Here is a 21952-nt window from a genome sequence, read left to right as displayed (position 1 = left end):
ACAGTCCATTTAGGTAAGTTGTCAATTTATTATCAGGAAGATATTAACAAATAATGGGAAGATAGACTTATTTTAATAGTGAGGAACCAACTATAGTAAATTAGCCTAAACTCACTGTTTATGGGACTGCGCTTTATCCTAGAGGCTGTTTTATCACCAACTTGCATGCTTAGATTGTTACTGAAATACTTCTAAAGAACAGTTTTTTATTTTTTATTTTTTAACTGAACTTCTTAGAAAATAAAGCTTTGCACCATTATCAGCATGGTGATACTCTCTTCTAAATTCAAGCTCACCATGGAACTCTCATGATGTAATGTAGGTTGACAATGTCAGACACTCCTAAGTTGACATTTACTCCTTTGAAATTCTAGTAAATACCAGAAGGCATTTTTCAAGCTATTGTTGGCCAACCAGTTTTCAATTTGTGATATTTTAATTTGTGACACTGTCCAGACTTGAGATCTGCATTTTCTGAAAACCTGCATGAAGTTATTGCATAATAAAATTTCTTCATTATCCTAATCCAGCCAGAAACTTATGGTCTTATAATTACCATGTTCCTTTTTTATTGCTTTGGCAGAAAATATCCCTTAATTTCATCGTCTTTCCACAAGAAAGACTACTGCTTGTTTAGCTTTAACTGGGTCATTTGCTGTTGTTCAATTAACGTCTGTTGGATCATTGATTCATTTCAGACCATGCATAAGTTTGTTTCCCCCTTTTTAGTCACCAACAATTTCCACCACCAAACTACAAACTAAAACTCAATTTTTTTTGTAACTTTATGTTACCCAGCTCAGAATGATTTTCTGTTTGGGCACAAATTGAACAGGAAACCAGATTTTGAATCTTTGTTGTTTTCATTGTGAAGTTTATATAGCATGAAAGGATTAAAACACTATTAACTAGTGTTTACCTTCCTCCAATTTTAAGGTATATTTTTTCCATGGTTACAGTTGCCTTGCCACTTTATCTACTATATTTCTCCAATAATTTTTCTCTGGACTGTGATTTCCCAATTGAAAACCCCAACTATGAGATAGGAAACTGCTCGTATGCTCCTGACTGTCTAGCTGGTAAAATGAGGTAGCTGATGGATACCTACCTATCTTGGCTCTTGAAGCCTTGTCTAGCTGGTAAAATGAGGTAGCTGATGGATACCTACCTATCTTGGCTCTTGAGGCTTCACATTGTTGACCCCTGATGCCCTAAGGCTTCCTACGCAGTTGAGTCTTTTAGCAGGTTCAAGTGTTGTATTTCAATCTTCCCCTAGGATCTATAGTGACAATTAATTATATCTAGTTCATTGAAAGCCTCTTATTTTTGGTTTTCCAATGTTGGACCATATTCATGTCTTGTTAGTTTTGATTTATTGATTTATCATGTTTCCTGACCAAAACAAAAACTGTTTAAGCGAACTCCTCGTAGTCTTTTAACTTCAATATGACTGAGTTCAAACCCATCAGGAGCCCACCTGCAAGTGTTAGAATATAAAGGTCTAGTCCTACATGAGGTATATTCGTCATTGGGTGCTATGTTTGGATCATACAGTGTAATTGGTTAAGTTGAACATGATATTGTTATATAAATAGTCCTCTCAACTTGATACAGATAAATATGTACTGAAATCCTTAACATGGCCATCGTTAATTTTTTCTGTTTTTTGGTATGAGTTAATGCACCAACATAGGGTTTTTGTTTTTCTAGAATACAAAATATTTTCACTAGCTGTGTGAGGATTGAATGCAACAGAAGCATGAATGTTGTCCACCGTTCTATGTGCATTCAGGCCATTTTCCAATTCTCATTTAGTAATTTGCCATCAAAAGGATATTGATTTAAATGCAGCCCATGTGTCAATATTGTTTTTATTACTTATTTTTCTTTATTGTTTTAAATTTTATCTACCCAATAAAGGTCTCAGATCAAGAAAAGTATCTAAACCTGAACAATTGGCATCTCCTAGAATGTTTGCCACCGTCATTCTTGGAATGTGCTAACCAGCTTCATTAGTTGTAACTTACAGGGAATGGCATCACTACATGCCGTCTGAAAGGATTTTGTGGAGTTTCTATCGCCATCATTTGGGGAATGTAATGAACAGGAGAGCTCCATATGAATTTTTTAGTTCTTTGTTCATTGTAGTGCTGTAATTTTATTTCACTTCTATGAATTCTATTTATTCACACAAACTATCATTCATGTGCATACAAGTGAATTTGCCGATCACGTGTTTTGCTTGCTCTCCGTCTATCACGCGGATCCTTCAATTTGTGTATAATTATCCGATCATTATACTCATTCATGCATGAATATTTGAGCACGTGGATATACCCTGCCGATCGATGCTAGCTGGTCCCTTGTTTCCAAGTGCAGTGCACTGCCTGCCTGGAAGATGAACAGTTGAACTACTCTCCTTCTTCTTCTTTCGGCTCGTCCCATTGCATGCGTGTGTCAGGCATGCATTTAAAGTGGTACCGACTTTCTTGTCTTTATAATTGGAGTCCTGATTAACCATGATAAATTTACGAACAATTCCAGGATATAATTCAACCTCGTGCAGCATGCTAGCTGATCTAACTCAACCTAACAATTACTTACTGCAATGCAGCTTAATTTAATGAGGCACCAATTATATATATTTCACCATCATGCGTTCATGCTCATATTTAAGTGAGGCGTGCATGGTTAATTGATCGAGCAGTGTGTTCCATGAAATGATGAAGATAATTAAGACTGCATGCATGAATCAGCCATCAATTATTGATCGATGCACCTCGCTACACTTGCATGTGCGATCCGGCGTCGATGCATTAAAATACATGTGATCCGTCGATCGATCGATCGAGTGCTCATCTGCCACATTTACAGGAAAATTGTGTGCTAAACTCTAGGGAAAATTTGACGAGAATAAATTTCATGCTAAAAATTATATAAATTTCGAGGAGTAAAATGAACTCTCTCTTTTAAAAAACACAATCAGGCATATAAATACTCTCGACGCGTGAGCTAGATTCCCTTCACCCTGAATTCAGCGAATCGTTCCAACTCCACCCAATAATTTAATCAATCAAATAATTAAAAACTCAAATTTGATTAATTAATTTCGAGCCTCAGAAAACTTATACTTAAATCCCCAAACACATGCCTCAGACTTGGCCGACAAGCGTTTAGCTGTCAATTAATACAGCAACACGCGGTCAACACGTGTCATTCTCTGATCCCACCGATTAAGATTTAATACGTCCTACTAATCTAGTTTAGGGTCACAAGAATTGACGTTATAATTAATTAAACTATCGTCTTGTTTAAAATTAGCATCATGATCAACTGCTATGTTTATTCTCTACCCTTCTACTTTCCACTGTTTGAATCAAAACACCGAACAAAAATCTGTTCATAAGCATTTTTAGCCCTCTTCTTTTGAAATAATTAATTTTAATATAACGACTTGTAGTCTAAAATACTTCAAATTTAAATATTTTTGATGACTTAGTGTTTTATAATCCTAAATTTATATATATATATATATATATATATATATGTATTTTAAAAAAATATTTGATAACTGCATGCATATTTGCTTTGTTTCCTTTGGTTATTCCGAAAAGTGCCTTTTGCTAAAATGCCAACTTTTTTCGAGTCAATTATAATTCTAATCCTAATTAATTACCCAAATCACTCAATTAAACTATAAATATTAAATGATTGATTAGTGAAATGAATTAATCTCTCACTTCCAGCCATGTGCGAGCTAGCTCATCGTCGCCAGCGAGGACGGCGGCGTGCCGGGCATCTCACTACAGTGCCGCCGACCACCGCCGTGCGTTCGAAGCCACGCGCAACTGTCGCGCCGCCATCTGCTCCTGTAATTTGCGTCATTCGATTGCAAGCAAAGCAATCTCGCTCCATAATAAATTAAACAATTAATTGTTTGGTTTTATTCACAACTTGCAGTGAAATTTGTTCTTCGAAGTGAGGAAACATTGAATATTAAATACATTTTTGTAAAAAAAAAAATGGAAAAAAAGGTCGGTGGGAAAAGGCAGCGGCGACCGGACCACCGGCGGCACCGGATGACGTCAGGATGAGTCATCATGGGAAAAGAAGTCAACGTTGGCCACGAGTTTTGTCAGGCAACTCGGTCTCCATCCCCGTCATCTCCACCTCACCGCTAATTAATCTATTTAAAAGCATTTAACAATTTATAACGGTTCAAAAAAAATAAATCTTACTGTAAATTAATTTAACAAATAGTCCTTAGTCACGGGTATATAAGAAAATAAAATAAATGCAAGGCGCCTTTTAGCAAAATAAATTTATAAGAAACCCGATCCGTTAAATGACAAATTAATTATTTGATCAATGAATTGAATATCTGTAGGTGGTCCCCACACGCCTTTGCCGATTAATCAGAGGTGTTATCGAAGCCAGACCTGGTCCATTGCCTTTTAAGTAAAATCACTCTCTTCCTCCTCCTCCTCAATACTTAATGAATTGATCGATATGAAAAGGATCTGTATAGGCACGTGGTTAGTTCCTGGCCCTAGAATTAGAATATGGTGGATCCAACGAAATTCCACTTGCTTTTTATTTATAATATATATATTTAAAAATAATAATAATTAACTTGGACAAAAGGCTGATATCAGCCCTACAGTTTCCTCTACCTCAGCATGGACCCATTTCTAGGTCCTTTTTATTCCTTCTTTTTCATTACTTTGAAAACAAATTAAAAAACATTATTAATAAATACAAAGAAAAGAAAAGAAGCACATCCTTATCTTTGCTTTGAACTCTGCTATCCATGTCCAGATTTGACAAGCCTAACGTTTCGGCCTGGAAGAGGCTCAGAATTATTCAGTTTCCATTAATAAATATAATGGCCAACTATTAATTAGGTTCAGCTGCATGTAACCAGCCGTGCGTGAGTCTCTCTCTCTCTGTCTCTCTTCCCACCTTATCGCGAAGAAGTAAATTTCTGAAACAGGCCTTCAGAGAATTACCTTTACAAGAAAGGTGTTGGGGAGCCATGGTCCACAGCATCTTTTCTGGCGACCTCCTTGTCAACTAGCAGTAGAAAGCCTGTTAATGGCGATAATGCGAAAAGGAAAGGTTAATCGAGAGGTTGGGCTTAATTTAACTTTGGAGAGGATGAAAACAAATTAAGCGCAGTGTATTTATTAAATAAGGTGGAGGAAGAAGAATATTATGGGTTATGACAGCAACATTTAAAGAATGGTTGGGTAGCTATCTATCTAGTTGTGGGACACCCTCTCCGTGGAGGCTTCTCTTGCAAGTGGCTTGGGCAACAAGGATATCTGTATTGTCGCTGCTCATTCTATTTAATTTAGCCCTTCCTCTTCGCTCTCTTCTCTTCTTTCTTAATAATATGTCCTAGCTAGCTCCTTGGATTCATACCATACCATCGATCCTCTTCCTTCATTCTCTCCTTGGGGATCCTGAAATCTTGTTGAGGTGCAACTACAATGGAGGACGAGGGCATGGATTTGCCCCCTGGATTCAGATTCCACCCCACGGACGAAGAGATCGCCACCCACTACCTCACACCGAAAATCCTCGACCATGGCTTCACTGCGAGAGCCATGGGAGAGGTGGACCTCAACAAGTGCGAGCCTTGGGATCTTCAGAGTAAGGGAAATTAAATCTGAAATTAATTTTTTTTTATTTCGGTTTTGTACGTAGTACTTTAACTTGTCGATCGATTGATTATTTCGTCCTGGTTTAATTAATTAATTTGATGGGGGTGCACTCAACTCAGGCAAGGCGAAGATGGGGGAGAAGGAGATGTACTTCTACTGTCACAGGGATAGGAAATACCCTACCGGGATGAGAACCAACCGGGCTACCAAAGCTGGCTACTGGAAAGCCACAGGAAAGGATAAGGAGATTTACAGAGGCAAAGGGGTCCTCGTCGGCATGAAGAAGACCCTTGTTTTCTACAAAGGAAGAGCTCCCAAGGGCGAGAAGACCGATTGGGTCATGCATGAGTTCAGGCTCGAAGGCAAGAATTCCCTCCCCAGTCTCCCCAAATCTGCAAAGGTACAGATTATGTTGTGAGATTAATCCACAATCCTAATTATCCCATCCTTTAATTTGATCTCAATTACTTGAAAGTTTCTGAATTATGTTGTGATTAATTAATTGCAGGATGAGTGGGTTGTTTGCAGGGTGATCCACAAGAATTTAGGGGCGCCGGTGCTTAAGAAAAACTCTACGTCGGATGAGATCGTGCAGTCTACCACTTTGCCTCCCCTAATGGATCTCCCCAGCTACCTCGAGTACTCCGACATGATCGGCATGCCTGGCTCAAGCTTCCTCGATCAAGATCAGGTAGCAGCACTTTTTGACTTCAAAGGTTTCGATCAGAACCAGCAGCAGCAGCAACAACAGATGGCGATCTCAAATATTCCTCTTCCTCCTCGTGAACAGTTGGGCTGCTTGCACCATGACGAGGCATTAACGCTCAGGGCTCTGGCTGCTGGGAGCAATTACGATGAGGAAGCTGCAGCATCCGGTGCCATGATTAAGAGGCACTGCAAGGTAGAGCAGTGCTCGAACCAATCCTTGGGCTGCCCTTCGCAGGATACGGGCCTTAGCACTGATCGCAACACCACCGAGATCTCCTCTGTCCTGTCGAGGCATTTCGATGATTTCGACGACTGGACGAGCTATGCATTCTACGGTTGAACTTAATTAAGATTTGGTTCTTGATTCATATGGTAGCGTCATTAATCTTATTGCCAGAGCATGAGTATTATGCATGCATTCTAATAGGATTTATATACTCTCAATTGTGTATATAAATTGATCTTTTAGTTCTTATTTTGGATTTCTAAACAGATTTAAGTCTCTTACTGTACGTGATCAGAAGCTGTGAAGACTAATTGATGGAGTTTTACTTCTTTTGTAATTGCTGTGATTTGTTGTTTTAATTAATGAAAATAATTAATGGCCTTGCGCAGTGATTTTCATTATTTCTTTATTTTTTATTTTTTTTTGAATATGACTCAGACAAGCATCATGCATGAAGTCAACAACTAATAACTGTAACTTGATGATCTATATCTTGTGGAACATCATTTGTTGTTTAATTCCTTCGTGTTGAAGGAGTTGATTTTTAACTTTTGAATATGCATTATTTTAACTTTTGAAGAAAAAACAAGTGCTTTAAAGTCGAGGAGATATACAGATATAAATATGAAGAGTAATGTGAGTGCAATATTTAAGTAGAAAAAGTTGAATGTCTTAACTATGTTCATGTGAATATAATTAATTTGTTTCCCCTAATGATACATTATTTTTGTTTACAAGCTAAGTGTTTGTCTTCATTTCAAGGACCTAGCGAGGTTATCATCTTCTTTCCACCACCATTTCATGCACCAAACAAGGGATTAAATTCAAGTGAACAAGAGACAATATTCCTCAATATAATACTAAACAATTAAATTTATATTACATTTCAAATAATAATATCAGTGGCACATAGTTTTTTTTCTCGAAATTTATTTAAACCTGTGGATATTGGCCGAAAAAAAGAAGGAAATTTTTAAAAAACAAAACATCAAATTTAGTATAGTTAGAATCAATCACAATTTCTTGTCAAAACTCCATTGGTTTCCTTTATATATATATATATATATATATATATATATATATATATATATATATATATATATAAATTGCAATGTAGATCACGGATGCGTGGAGAATCTAATAACTAATCTATATCCTTTTTAAAGATTACTAGTGATCAGAATTTTCTTCTAACCAAGGTTCTCGGATAAAACAAGAAACTCATTTTATTGGGCAAGCTTTTATATATCTATAGAGGACTAAACTAAGTGTTGTGGATGGAATGGGTCCAAAAGAGAGATATATACCCTTGACTTCCATATAGAAGTAAATAACCTCATCATATGCTGCATTCTAGTTTGTCATTCTTCTACCTGATTATAATTAATTAATTCCCTCCTTTGACAATTTAATAAAGTCTTAATTGGATACTGGATCACCAAAAATAATAAAATAAAATAAAGTCTTAATTAAAGACTTGGTCGATGTGTTACCACCTCCCTCATCATCTTTCAATCACAAGTGCAATTAGGTTTAAAAGGACAAGATGATTAGATAAAAGAATGGGGATTAATTAATTGGATCATTGATGGCTTAGTATGGTGGCATGACGTCATTCTTTGTTGTCTAGTATATCTAATATCTTCCCCACTTCAAAGAGATAAAAAGATAAGGTTTGGTAAAATGAAGTCCCTAAAGACTAAACAAGATTTGGGCCTACCTACCCAATCTCTCCTTTACCTTTTTTTTAATAAAAAAATAATATTATATATATATGTATATAATGTATTCACTTTTGCAACATTTAGATCCTTGTAATGCTGAATTAAAATAGAACAATTAATACAACTATTATATGGGGAAATTAGAGGTGCGTCTAGCCAATTATCAATAAAGAAATTGCCTCTAAAATTTATTCACTCACAATTAATATGCCTCCTAGTATACCAATATTTTCAATTAACACCTCAAAACTTTACAATTGTAAGACTTTTCAATAAGTAGGAGGGGACACCCAAGTGACAGGTGGTGATGCTCCCAATCTACCTGAAGCACTATCAGTTGCTTGTCTTTTTTTTTTTTCAGAATAAAGAAGCTAATGGAAGTAGTTTTCTGCGATAATTACATGTATATATTTTTCAACTTGATAGGAATAGTTCACCTTTTCATATGAATTTGATGCCACACAAGAAAGGAACAGGTCAGACCTTCATGTCCTTGGAAGTAGTCACGTCTCCATTCATCTTCTTCTTGTTTTTTGGACTGGAATTATTTGGCATGTCATGGAAATTCAAAGTTACCTTTTAGACTTGAACTCCCTTTCAAAGGATTTGGGGGGGAAGGAAACATCTTATAGATTGATGACGATGATCTTGATTTAGAGCAGAGGCAGATTTTTGACTCTTGTTGGTGTTGTTGTTGTTGTTATTGTGGGGTAGAATTATTAGTTTTTTCTGTGGGTACAGTTTACATTAACGGTCTAACTCAAATTTAGATAAATAATAAGTGAATTAAGTTAGGTATATTTTTTGTCTAAGTATTTGCCAAGTGTATAGAAATTGATCGGTCTGAAAGACCTGATACCAGGCTGAAATCCAGTCAGATCCGCGGGACCGGATAGTTGGTGTGAAGTTCATATAGGTCAACAGGCCGACCTGATATATGACAGAAAGTCTAGTTGGGTCCACAAGACCTGACAGCCAGCAGAAGTCCAGTTAGGTCTGTGAATTTGACAACTGGCATGAAGACCTAGTGGGTCAAGAGGCTAGTCAACCGACTGTAAATTGGTAAGTAAAGGTAAGTCACCGAAGGAGAGTGACTCGGTGAGGACGCATCCCGGTTGAGGGACAATAGACGTCGGTTCAATTTAGGTCCATTTCGGACCCCTAAACTGAGGCATTGAATAGATCCTGATCTCGGGGAGACAGAGTTTAATTACTACTCAATATTATTGTGCTAATACTTATCTTGCAAGTTATTATTTGATTTATTGGGCTAACACGCTTTGTAGGATAAGAAGAGTAAAAAAACCTTATGTGAACATTACCCGAGGCATTTTCCAGGGGATGGAAGGCGCCTTCAAACATTGAAGGCGCCTTAGCACTGTTCATAAAAGGCACATTCAGTGTATAGAAGGCGCCTTCCACAAGATAAAGTTTAGATTTCGTCAAAGATAAGGATCGAGCTGTTCGGGATTAGAATTGTTATATTGGAGGCTCCTTCAAGACCTTTGAAGGCGCCTTCCATGCTCAATATAAGGGGTGCTAGCCCAAGCCATCAAACAATACATTGATACGAGCATTTGCACTTCTGATCGGACTTCCGAACACTCTGGCTTCTTGCTATAAATCTACTGCGACGCTGCTACACTCGTCTACTACTAAGAAGTCACCCAAACACCGAGTTTAAGCTGATCATATTGAAATAGTGTTTGGTAATTTTTTCATTTATGTACTTAATTACTGTAAAAGGACAAGTGCAGTATGTTGCACTTGTTTCGTATTCTTTTGTACTCCATTCCCTCTTCCAGAGGTATCGGGAAAGATATTTTAGTGGATTATCCATTGATAGGTCCGCGAGACTCGTGTCCTAGAGCAGGAGTCATCGAATATTTCGAATGTAGTAAAATTGAACGTGTGCTATTTTGCTTACTTTTTCTATTCCGTTTTCTTATTTAGTCTTTCACTGCACACTTTTGTTTTTAAAAAATATAAAAGATTTATTTTTAAAAATCATATGATTTACTTTCCCGTTCACATATCACCCGATCTAACATTTTCGAGAAAAAGGGGGAAAAAAATGTAAACTTGATGGAAGGTGTTTTTAAAAATTTGTGACTGTGGCTGTGGTTCCCGTTAGAGTTGTAGGCCCAGTCTCCTGGATGGAATCGGCCCAGTTTTCGCCGTCCTTGTGGCCACATTAATTCTTTCAAAAAAGGCAATAATTTTTAAATACGGCTTAAAATATGGTTATTGAAATGAAAATTTTAAAAATCTATATAATTAATAGTTTTTTATCAATCCGCGTAGTGAACTTTCTAAAATATCCTAATCACCTATCATACTTTTAAAATTACTAAATCATGTACCTAATATTTATTTATTTGAATAGATTGTTATAGTGTAATAATTGATTCAGATTATATAATAAAAAAATTAAATAAATACATAAAATTTAATTTTATATTATTCCGAATTTTATAGATCCATTAATTGATTTTAAGTAAAATTGATTAATAGACTTAAAGCACTTTAAATTGACACGAAATCAAATTCTATGTGTTTGTTTAATTATTTTGATTTTTATTACACGAATAAAACTTTTAATTATTTTATAAAAAAAAAGAAGGTTTTAACATGTAGCAATAGATTGAAGTAATGATTATATAAACAACTTTAATCTAGCAATCAATTAAAACTTAAAAAAATAAAAATTTAATTTGTATTAAAAAATCATTATATTCAATATATTAGATCAAATTAATATTTAAAAGTATAGATATAATCAATAAAATTAGAAAAATATATAGAATTTGATTTCATATTATTCCCGCTCTCTAAGTCATTTATCAATTTTGTCCGAAATTAATCAAAATCGACTGATGGACCTAGGTCCATCAAATATCAATTGACTCAATATTGAGTGCAGTATTTTTTTTTAAACACGAATTAATTTTTTTAAAATATATTCATATTTTAAAAAAAAATCATTACGTTCGATATATTGTGTTAAATTAATGTATATATAACATTTTAAATATATATATTATACCTCGTGAGCACTTAAAATTATTTATCTTAAATACTATGACCCAAAAGGGGAGTTTGAATTCTAGAGAAAAATCTTATTAGCTTAAACCCATTATAACCAGCACCCTAAATTTAAAATCTTAAATCATAAATCTATATAATATACCTCGTGAGTATATAAAATTTTAATCTTGAACACTATAACTCAAGAGGAAAGCCAACCATAGAGGGCCGGGAAAATCTTATTGACTCAAATCCATTATGACCCAACTCCTAAATCATAAAATTTTAAACCTTAAATACATATAATATATCCCAAACTAAAAAAAATTAAAAAAAAATTATTGAACGAGTCCAGACACCTGGAATGAATCCAATCGCCTGGACCAATTTACACATGGATGCTTGGATTAATTCCAAGCACCCCGAGTATATATATATATATATATATATATATATATATATATAAAGTAAGTGGATGGACCGAAAAAGCTCAGAATGATATCAAATTGGGTTCTATATGTTTCTTTAGTTCTCTTGATTATATTTGAGTTCTCAAATACCAATTTGACCCAATATATTAAGTGTAGTAATTTTTTAATATAAATTATATTTTTCAGATAAATTCATGTTCAAAAAATTATTACTCTCAATATATTATATCAAATTATGAATATATAAAATAATATTCCATGTCATTTTGATCTCGCAAGGTCCATCAATCAATTTTAATCGATTTTAGATAAAATTGGTAGATAAATTTAAAGACAATGATATAAAATCATATTCTATATATTTCTCTAATTATCTTGATTATATTTATATTCTCAAATATCAATTTGACCCAATATATTAATTACAATAATTTTTTAACATGAATTAAATTTTTCATATACAATCATGTTCAAAAAATCACTACTCCTAATATATTGTACTAAATTCATATTTGATGGCATATATATAATCAAGAAAATTAGATGAATATATAGAACTTGACTCTATGTCATTTCAAGTTCTTTAGGTACATCAACTTATTTTAAATACTGTCTGATAGAATTAGAGAGTTCGAAATGATATGGAATGATATTCTATGTATTCGTCTAATCTCCTAATTATATCCATATTTTCAAAAATTAATTTGACATAATACATTAACAACAATGAATTGTTTACACAAATTAAAATTTTAATTCTTAAAAATAGGATTTTAATAAGCAAATCGATTAAAATTGTGTGTAAATATGAACAGTTGTTGCCACACTATAGGGATTAATTTTTTTTTTAACAATTAAAAATTCAATTTGTAAGAAAAGAATAACTGCTCGTGATGTGATGTAGTGGAGATCTTTTATACCGTTTTTTGTGGTTCAAAGGATGATTCCTTTACCTATATTAGTGGGATGGATAATCCCTATTTATCAAATAGATGGAGATCATCCATCTTCACTAATAGGGGTGTAAATGAGCCAAGCCGCTCGTGAGCTTTTTGAAACTCGATTCGATAAAAGTTCGTTTGAGCTCGTTTAGCGAGACTCGTTAAGATAAACAAAGCAAACTCAAGCTTCATAATATTCGGCTTGTTAGCTCGCGAACATGTTCGTTAAGCTCATGAATCAACTTTTAAATAAAAAAAATAATAGTTTTGATATTGAATTTATAGATTTTACACTTTACTTATGAAAAACATAGACAAATATATTAAATTTATTTATTAGAATAAAATTATAAATTTTAATAAGAATATTATAATTTTTTTAAAATATATAATTTAGATTTTAATGAATATTTAAATTTATAATTTATATTTATTAAACTCGTTTATACTCGATAAAAGTTCGAATAAACTCATAGCCATGAATATATTCGGTAAATAAAGCTCGAGCTCGACTCGATTATAAACGAGCTAAACTCAAAAATCTAAGAGTTCGGCTCAACTCAGCTCGATTACACTCCTATTCACTAATATATGTAAAGAGACTATCCTCTATATCATAAAAATGGTTCAGAGGATCCGACCTTGATGTAATGTAGAGTGTCAAATTGATAAGTGAGGGGACATAATAGAACATTTACATAAATATTTATATCCTGATTTCATGTTATTTTAAAATTTTTAGAGTTATTAGTTAGTTTTGATTGAAACTGAAAATTTAAAAAAAACAAAGTGATACGAAATCAAATGTTATATATATTCTTTAAGTATTAATTTGATTCAAATATATTGGAAATTATAATTTTTTAAATATAAATCAATCTTGTTTAAAAAAATCTACGTATTAAAAAAATAAAAAATTAACCTGAGTCGATTACTTTTGCAATCCATTCAGAATGGGAAGGGATAAAATAATTATCAGATAAGTAATTTAGTAATTTTAAAAACGTAGAGTACGTGATTTAGTGATTTAGATATTTTGAAAAAAAAAATTATGTGATTCGATAAAAAAATTGATTAATTATTAGACCAATTTTTAGAAATCTCGTTGTTGATCTTTTCTACGTTATTCTGCTATAACGCAATATCCTTCTGTTGAGTAAATCTTGTTGGCCAGAATTTGGTCAACTAGAAATCTCTATCTTCTAATTAAAATACATGCATGGACATGCATATAATTAATGTGGTCATATGAAATTACTAAAATACTCATACATATGCATGCATGCATATATTCTAGCTGGCCAGATTCTGGCTGATCCTGTCCGAATCAGAAGTCAAAGGACGCTGGGGACGTGACGCTCCCTGCTGGATCCTCGAGTGCTCCGGCGAACCTGCAACAAAACCGAGCCGGGAGGGGTGTCCCGGCGACAGCCCTCCGACGCTCAAGTCAGGCGAGGAATAACAAAGAGGTGGCTTCAGATATTCAAAACCAGCGTACCTCCGGTGAAGAAATGGAGACCTTATATAGACCTCTCGAAGGAGCCTGGGCGCGCCAATCAAAGCAATCACCTGTTTTCGACCATGCCCAGGTATGGGTTTGTCGGAAGGGCATCCATAAGGTCATACCTCTACTGTATCAACCTCTCCATGATGTGACGGCGAGATCCTCCATCGTATAATCTTGTGTACGGCATAATCATCAGACATGCCTTTGCTGACATCCCATATCCCGAGCCGAACGAATAGGTCGCTCGGCTAACCTTTGTATCCTCGCCCTTATCCTGGCCGAACGGACCACCCGCTCGGCCCTTCGGTCCCAGCCGGCCTCCCGCCTTGGCGTCGGAAACCCAAGCCCATGGCTGGGTTATCTCTGGGTCCGCTCGGACCTGCTCGACTGCTTGACGCGGCCACTACCCGCTTAGTCAGCCCTCCATCCGTCCTCAGGCTGGGACCCTTCAGGAAGTGGGTCCCACATTCTTACCGCCGGATCACTGGCCATTTAGCAATACCCTTCTGTTGAGTAAATCTTGTTGGCCAGAATCTGGTCAGCTAGAAATCTCTATCTCCCAATTAAAATGCATGCATGGACATGCATATAATTAATGTGGTCATATGAAATTACTAAAATACCCATGCATATGCATGCATGCATATATTCTAGCTGGCCAGATTCTGGCCATTTAGCAATACCCTTCTGTTGAATAAATCTTGTTGGCCAGAATCTGGTTAGCTAGAAATCTCTATCTCCCAATTAAAATGCATGCATGGACATGCATATAATTAATGTGGCCATATGAAATTACTAAAATACCCATGCATATGCATGCATGCATATATTCTAGCTGACCATATTCTGGCCATTTAGCAATACCCTTATTTTTTATAATGAAATTACTAAAATACCCATGCATATGCATGCATGCATATATTCTAGCTGACCATATTCTGGCCATTTAGCAATACCCTTTTCTGTTTTGGGTGTCTCCCTTATTTTCGAAAGGGTATTGCTAAATGGCCAGAATCTAGCCAGCTAGAATATATGCATGCATGTATATATATGAGTATTTTAGTAATTTCATATGATCACATTAATTATATGCATGTCTATGCATATATTTTAATTGGGAGAAAGAGATTTCTAGCTGGCCAGGCCAGCAAGATTTACTCTTTTCGAAAAAGTAGACGCATTTTCCTCGTTCAACCAAAAAAAATAAAGACAACCTAATTATAAATAAATAATGATGACGTTCACATTATACGACGCAAATCGTACCCAATTCACAATTGGCTAGTAAAAATATCGTCCAAGGCGTTTGTCCCGGGTATTGATGTAGGTGGACAGGTTGGGAGCATCACAATTAAAAATATCTCTCACTCAACTGACTGCCGTCCCAATTCCCACCTTAATCGCACGTCAAAAAGTTGGCACGCAGTTCTACCAAAAATATTCAAAACCAATCGATTACAACTCGGTTTTTCGATGGCAAAGCTCACGGGCCCCGCAGAGGCGTGGTGGGTGTAATCTGGGGTCGAGTTTTTGTTCATCACCGACGGTTTTATCTTTATTTTTCCGTGCCTCATCCACAATTGCATCCGGTTGTATTTAACGCACTAAACTTTTACCCACCGTCCGTTTAGTCCAGCGCGGACCCGATGGTCTTGATTAACGGCTACGATTCCCGAGGAGAAGATAAAACAGAAGGAGGAGTATCAGTGTGGTCGCCGCATATGACCGGTTTCTATTTGCTGCGGCCTTTTTATTCTTCCGACCCTCTTCCGCTCGTCTCCTCCCGTCGTCGCTTAATTTGACTCCCAGATCTCTGTTCATCTGCTCTGTCGACTGTAATCAATGGCAGTGGAAGCTTTGGGAAAGGGCATGTGTCTTTCCTGCAATACGAGGAGGGACGCTTCCTTGGAGCTTCGCCGTTGTTCCTCTAGTGCTATTGAGCTTGGGCGGTCTTGGAGTCGATTCCTTGGAAGAAGGTTGGTTGTCGGGTCGACGAGAGGCAAGCCCTTAGGGAGCGGAAACCTCGGTTTCATCTCTGCACAGGTCAGTAGATGCTAGAAAATGTGTTGTTTCTTCTCCACGAGCAAACGTTCAAATCTTTTATTTCGGGAGGGTTCTTCTTTTTCTATCTCGTTGCTTCCTGTTTCTTTACCTAATCTTGATCTGGAAAATTTACAGCTTCACATTTTTTAGTCAGTGCTTCATAAAATTTTAAAATATATATATATTTTTCCTTTTGTGATTCTAATATGTTTCTCGGTTTGTTTTCTCAAACCCTAGTTATGACGTTAATTCTGAATCTTAGAAATTTTATTTTTCCGTGCAATTGTAGATGTCTCTTTCTGTTAGAAAATCTGTGAAATGGTGGGAAAAGTTTCTCCATCCCAACATGAAGGTGATCGATTCAGCACAGGATCTAGTCGACACTTTATCGGAAGCTGGCGACAAACTTGTCATTGTAGATTTCTTCTCCCCTGGATGTGGAGGCTGCCGGGCCCTCCACCCAAAGGTATAATAGAGTGGTGATGTTCTTGCTGTGTACATGTTAATTAGGGATTTCAGTAAATTGATCATCTTTTTATGTGTAGATTTGCCAGTTTGCAGAGATGAACCCTAATGTCCTGTTTCTACAAATAAACCATGAGCAACATAAGTCCATGTGTTACAGCTTGAACGTTCATGTCCTCCCCTTTTTTAAGTTTTACCGGGGAGCAGAAGGCCGCCTCTGCAGCTTCAGCTGCACAAATGCAACTGTAATATCCAGAATCCTTATCCATCTTCCCTTCTCTGCCTTCCATTCTTTTGCTCCATATTTCATCACAATATAGCATTGATACTAGATCATAGAACTTGAATTGTTTTTCGTTAAGCATTTTGCTTCTTTTTAATTCTGATTTTGACATTTTTTTTATAAAAAAAATACAGATTAAGAAATTCAAAGATGCACTGGCCAAGCACAATGCCGACAGGTGCAGCCTGAGTCCTGCAAAAGGCTTGGAGGAGTCAGAACTCATGGCATTGGCTGCGAACGGAGATCTCTCCTTCAATTATACTCCCAAAGCACCAGTTCCTGTTCCAAATCTTCATGATGCATCTTCTGAGAAAACTCCTGCAAATCCAATGCTCCCTCTTCATAGAAATCCATGGTTCTTTCAGGACATTGAGGAGAAGAGCCTAGCAACAGCTCAGGGATGAAGAAATGGAAGTGATTGTACTAATTTAGTGTTCTGAATTGTTTCTTCAAGTGCTATCCTCTTGTTAATCTCTATGATGATTATAGTAGAAGAGATTGAGCAAGAGCAGCGCAGGCTCTTTCTTTTTTTACCTGTTCGGGTCTGCTAAGTAGTTGTGGTTCCTGCATGAGGAATTCAATCTGTCCTAAAGATATTTTGCTATGGTTAATAACATTCTATGTTAACTCCTGAAGTTTGGTGTCAGTTTGTGATCTGTGAGCTATCTTTATGGCTTTATCTCATTGTTTTTCTTAAAATCTTTATCCATCTTTATCTTCTTCTGTCTTCATGTGAATTAGGAAAGGCGGAAAGTAAAATTTAGCCATTGAGTTAGATACAACTGGGAGAGGATTGAATTTTGAAGATAAACGTGAGCACGACACAAAAGTGTGAGCAGTTGGCTATCCATGAGTCAGCAGTCAGGACCACGCAATGATACTTGATAAGATCGGGATGGAGTGGGCCGGGGAAGTGCGTGAGAGCTCGCACTTGGCATTTTAGCCGCGTCTCCTCTTACTAACCAACAAGATCATAAGAGAAACGTGGCTCGGCTGGCAACAACTGTTGTTCTTGTACGTCTCGTCTTGCTGTCAATGTCATTTTCATGGGGAGGCCTTGCGCGTTCAATTATTTGTGTGGATTCAATCGAATCACAATCTTTTAGGTTGTTGAGACGGTAAATCATGGAAGATCTGGCAGAGTGAAGACATCCCCTTAAGTTATATTGGTGGAAAGTCAGTCAGAGCTTTTCATGATGAAACTAATGAGTTAAATATGTTATATGGGTAGATAAGTATTTTAGTTCTTATGACTTGTGATATACTAACAATAATTTTTGTGTTTGCAAGCACCTTTCGAGTTATGCCTTACTGTAGAGATGATAAGAGAAGTCATTTGAGCAAGGAAAGTTCAGAGATGTTATGCCTTACCAGATGAAAGTAGGCACCCGAACTCAGATTTCAATGACAAAAAACCTCTACTAGTGGTGTTGTAGGAGAAAGATCAAGTTGAAAAGAGATAAATACATTCTGATCATTTTTTTAAAAAAAAAGATAAATAAATAAACTTTAAAAATTCAAACAGATAAATTCGGATCAAACGTATTTTTTTTTAAAAAAAAACGAATTACATTCACTTTCATATTTTTAAAAGTTAATTTGAAATTTGCATCATAATATATTTTTTCGATAATTTACCAAAAGACGCATATAGAGATCTAAATTTACCAAAAGACATACCTATTTTAATATTTATAAAAAAACACACTTTTTTAAGTGCATTTCCTATTTTACCCTATTGACAATTTGACTTTTTCTTTTCTTCACTATATTTTTCTCTTTTTTTTTTTTTTATCGACAGAACATATAAATAGTATTAGTCAATTTTTAATAACATTTTAATACATTTGAAGAAGCAAAAATAAACAATGAATAACATATCTGAACTCTTTGTAATTTTAAAAATCCACTGGAACTAAAATGAGTGTAATCGGAGCTCTTTATGTCGATCAGTGGGTTTTGGTCAAAATCCACTGGACCTAGAGAGCTCCGATCGCACCCATTTCAGTTTCTATGGATTTCTAAAATTGCAAAGAGTTCAAATATGATGTCCATTATTTATTTTGGCTTTTCATAGATATTAACATGTAAAATCAAAGAATCGACAAAAAAGCCCACGATGGGCTTAACGTGAGTTTTTTTGTCGATTCTTTGATTTTGCATGTTAACATCTATGAAAAGCCAAAATAAATAATGGATACCATATTTGAACTCCTTGTAATTTTCGAAATCCATAGAAACTAAAATGGCTGCGATCGGAGCTCTCTAGATCCATCAGTGGATTTTGACCGAAACCCACTGATCGACCTAGAGAGCTCCGATTACACTCATTTTAGTTCCAGTGGATTTCTAAAATTACAAGGAATTCAGATATGTTATTCATTGTTTATTTTTGCTTTTTCAAATGTATTAAAATGTTATTAAAAAAATTAACTAATATTATTTATACGTTCCATCGATAAAAAAAGAGAAAGAAAGAAATATAGTGAATGATCCGGTAGTAAGGTCGGAGGACCCCCTCTGGAGGGGAGTCAACGCCACGTGGAGGTCAAAAGTCAAAAGGGTCAGCATGAGTTCCGGCCGATCGGAAACGGGGTAGGTCGATCGGCCGAACGGAACCAAGCGGAAGCAAAAACAGCCCGACGGGGAGTCGGGTTTCCGACGCTCATGGTGAACAGGGTCATCGGGCCGAGCAGATAGCCTGCTCGGTCGAAGCATAAAAGCATCGTTGCTGTGGAACACTCTCAGCTGAGCACCCGGTCGGACCGATACCTACGCCCGGTCGGACTAATGCTTGCCGAGCGGATGGACGCTCGGCTCGGGGAAAAAAAGGAGACAAGGACAAGGGGATATTGGGGAACAGCATCTTCTGACAGTAGGCATATTTGACGACCAGGCCATGCGCAGAATCGTACGACGGAAGGTTCTGCTGTCCCATCAGAGATGTGCTCAGACTGTAGCAGTATGGTGTCAGACATGCTCCTCTGGCAAGCCCATACTAAGGTATGGTACATGACACGTGTATGCCTCGGTACGTGTGCACAAGCCTCCCCACAGCTCTATATAAGAGCCCTCAGACTTCTCCGGAGGTACGAAATTCTTCATCTTGTGAGCCACTTCATTATTTTCCTCTTGCCTGACTTGAGCGTCGGAGGGTCGTCGCCGGGAACCCCTTCCCGGCTTGACTTCCTTGCAGGTTCGCCGGAGATTCGTGCAGCCAGTCGAAGACAGCGGAGAGCGCCACGTCCCCAGCGTCCATCGACTCAGCGTTCGGACAGGATCAAATTGGCGCCGTCTGTGGGAACGCACCTGCATCCGGACGGAAGAGATGGACGAAGCTGGACGACCGCACACCGTGATGCTCTCCCAGGAGGAGCTCGACGCTCTAATCGAGGCAAGAGCAGCTAAGCTCATGGAGCAACAGAAACAGAAGGCGCAAGCCGAGCGGTTGGAGCAACAAGCGACGTCAGCGTCAGGAGGTCGAGCGGAAGCACCGCCTGCCACGGTTCCATTTCATCGGGCCCTATTCCGAACGCCTCCTGAAGCCGCACCAGCTAACCTTGATCGAGGATCTTCATCCGATGAGGTGCCCAGGTGGGACTACAGAAAAGGCAAGGCTCTCCGAACGGACGCCTCCCCCGAGCGGATCAATCGACAATTTTCAGAGGCCATCCTGCGGGACCCTCTGCCAAAGCATTATGTGCCACCGGCGATCAGGGAATACAACGGAACCACCGACCTGGACGACCATCTAGGAAAGTTCGACAACACCGCTACACTACATCAATACACAGATGGAGTGAAATGCCGGGTGTTCCTTACCACTCTCTCGGGATCGGCGCAACGGTGATTCCGGAAGCTACCGGACGGATCCATCACCAGCTTTAAAGAGTTTGACATCGCTTTTCTTCATCATTTTGTGAGCAGTCGGCGTTACCAGAAGACCAGTGTTAGTCTATTTGCCATCAAGCAAGAGCCCAGGGAGCCTCAGAAACGATGATGAATGCGTTCACGCAAGGCCTTGTGGACGGTGACTTCTTCCGTTCACTTATTCGAAATCCGCCCCGAGACTATGATCATATGTTACACCGGGCCAATGAGTACATTAATGTGGAGGAAGCCCAGGCGGCCCGAAGAAAAGAAGCTCCAACTGAGCGGCTAGCCCCTGCCGAGCGGAAGCCGCTCACTGGCCACCAGCCGCCCAGAGGACCGCGAACCGAAGCAGTCCGCCCTCACCATGCAAGGCCCCACACCATCCAAGAGGTAGCTGCCGAGCGGCCCAAACCAAAAAAGAAGGTATGGACCCCCATGTTTTGCTCGTTCCACCGGACCGACACGCATAACACACGAGATTGTCAAAGCCTTACCCTGATCGCCCACCCCGCTCCTCGAAGTGGCCGCCGTCGATCGCCATCATCCGACAGGCGACAGCGACACCATGAGTCCGGTCGGCGGATATCCAGAAAGTCTCCCGAGCGGTATCATCTTCCGGAACACGAGGACAATCCCCGGGTATCTAAGGAGCGGCCTAGGTCGTCCGCACGGGAGGAAGAAAATAGTGTTGGTTGCTACTCGGAAAGCCTAGAGGTTCCACTGTATAAAAATTTTGTACAAAGGTCTGAACCTTTTCCTAGCTACCATGTGTTCTTTTAAATTAAATTTTGAATCGCCTGCGGAACTTAACACGTTTGATCCAAAACTTAATCTATTCGTTCTTTTAGGTTTTGACTTGGATCTCCTGCGGAACTTAACACGTTCGACCCAAATCACCTTAAGTTATTAATTCCATTAAATATTAATTTCCATAATTGGTTCCCAGTACTGACGTGGCGAGGCACATGGCCTTCTTGGATATGGGAGCAACCATCACCGACTAGACAAAACCTTTTATGGAAAGCTAATATTTAATTTCCTAAAATAACTTTAGGTTA

At 37.5% G+C, this 21952-nt stretch overlaps 2 protein-coding genes and 1 long non-coding RNA gene across 4 annotated transcripts in view; all 3 read left to right on the top strand.

Moving 5' to 3' along the window:
* The window catches only part of LOC122017162, a 7342-nt gene extending 5121 nt beyond the window's left edge, over positions 1-2221 (top strand). The window contains exon 3 of the long non-coding RNA XR_006121285.1: positions 2030-2221. This is a non-coding gene — a long non-coding RNA (uncharacterized LOC122017162). The remainder of the gene's footprint in view (positions 1-2029) is intronic.
* Positions 2222-5344: 3123 nt separating this feature from the next.
* Positions 5345-6996, top strand: LOC122017161 (NAC domain-containing protein 46-like). 2 transcript variants are annotated; one of them, XM_042574700.1, is made up of 4 exons: positions 5345-5655; positions 5786-6066; positions 6175-6357; positions 6457-6996. In XM_042574700.1, the coding sequence occupies exons 1-4, from the start codon at positions 5493-5495 to the stop codon at positions 6712-6714; spliced, it is 885 nt and encodes a 294-aa protein (XP_042430634.1). In that variant the 5' UTR covers positions 5345-5492; the 3' UTR covers positions 6715-6996. The 2 variants fall into 2 exon arrangements, with proteins under 2 accessions (XP_042430634.1, XP_042430633.1); XM_042574699.1 differs by having other exon boundaries at positions 5346-5655; positions 6175-6996.
* Positions 6997-15945: 8949 nt separating this feature from the next.
* LOC122017877 (thioredoxin-like 1-2, chloroplastic) lies at positions 15946-17656 on the top strand. The gene is made up of 4 exons (XM_042575587.1): positions 15946-16273; positions 16563-16739; positions 16819-16983; positions 17156-17656. Exons 1-4 carry the CDS (start codon positions 16073-16075, stop codon positions 17423-17425), a joined length of 813 nt encoding a protein of 270 aa, XP_042431521.1. The 5' UTR covers positions 15946-16072; the 3' UTR covers positions 17426-17656.
* The last annotated feature ends 4296 nt before the right edge of the window (positions 17657-21952 follow it).

Source organism: Zingiber officinale, chromosome 8B (assembly GCF_018446385.1).
Source record: "Zingiber officinale cultivar Zhangliang chromosome 8B, Zo_v1.1, whole genome shotgun sequence".
Classification (NCBI taxonomy): Eukaryota; Viridiplantae; Streptophyta; class Magnoliopsida; order Zingiberales; family Zingiberaceae; genus Zingiber; species Zingiber officinale.
Note: the sequence above shows the minus strand (reverse complement) of the source record. Positions and strands in the feature narration are given on the sequence as shown.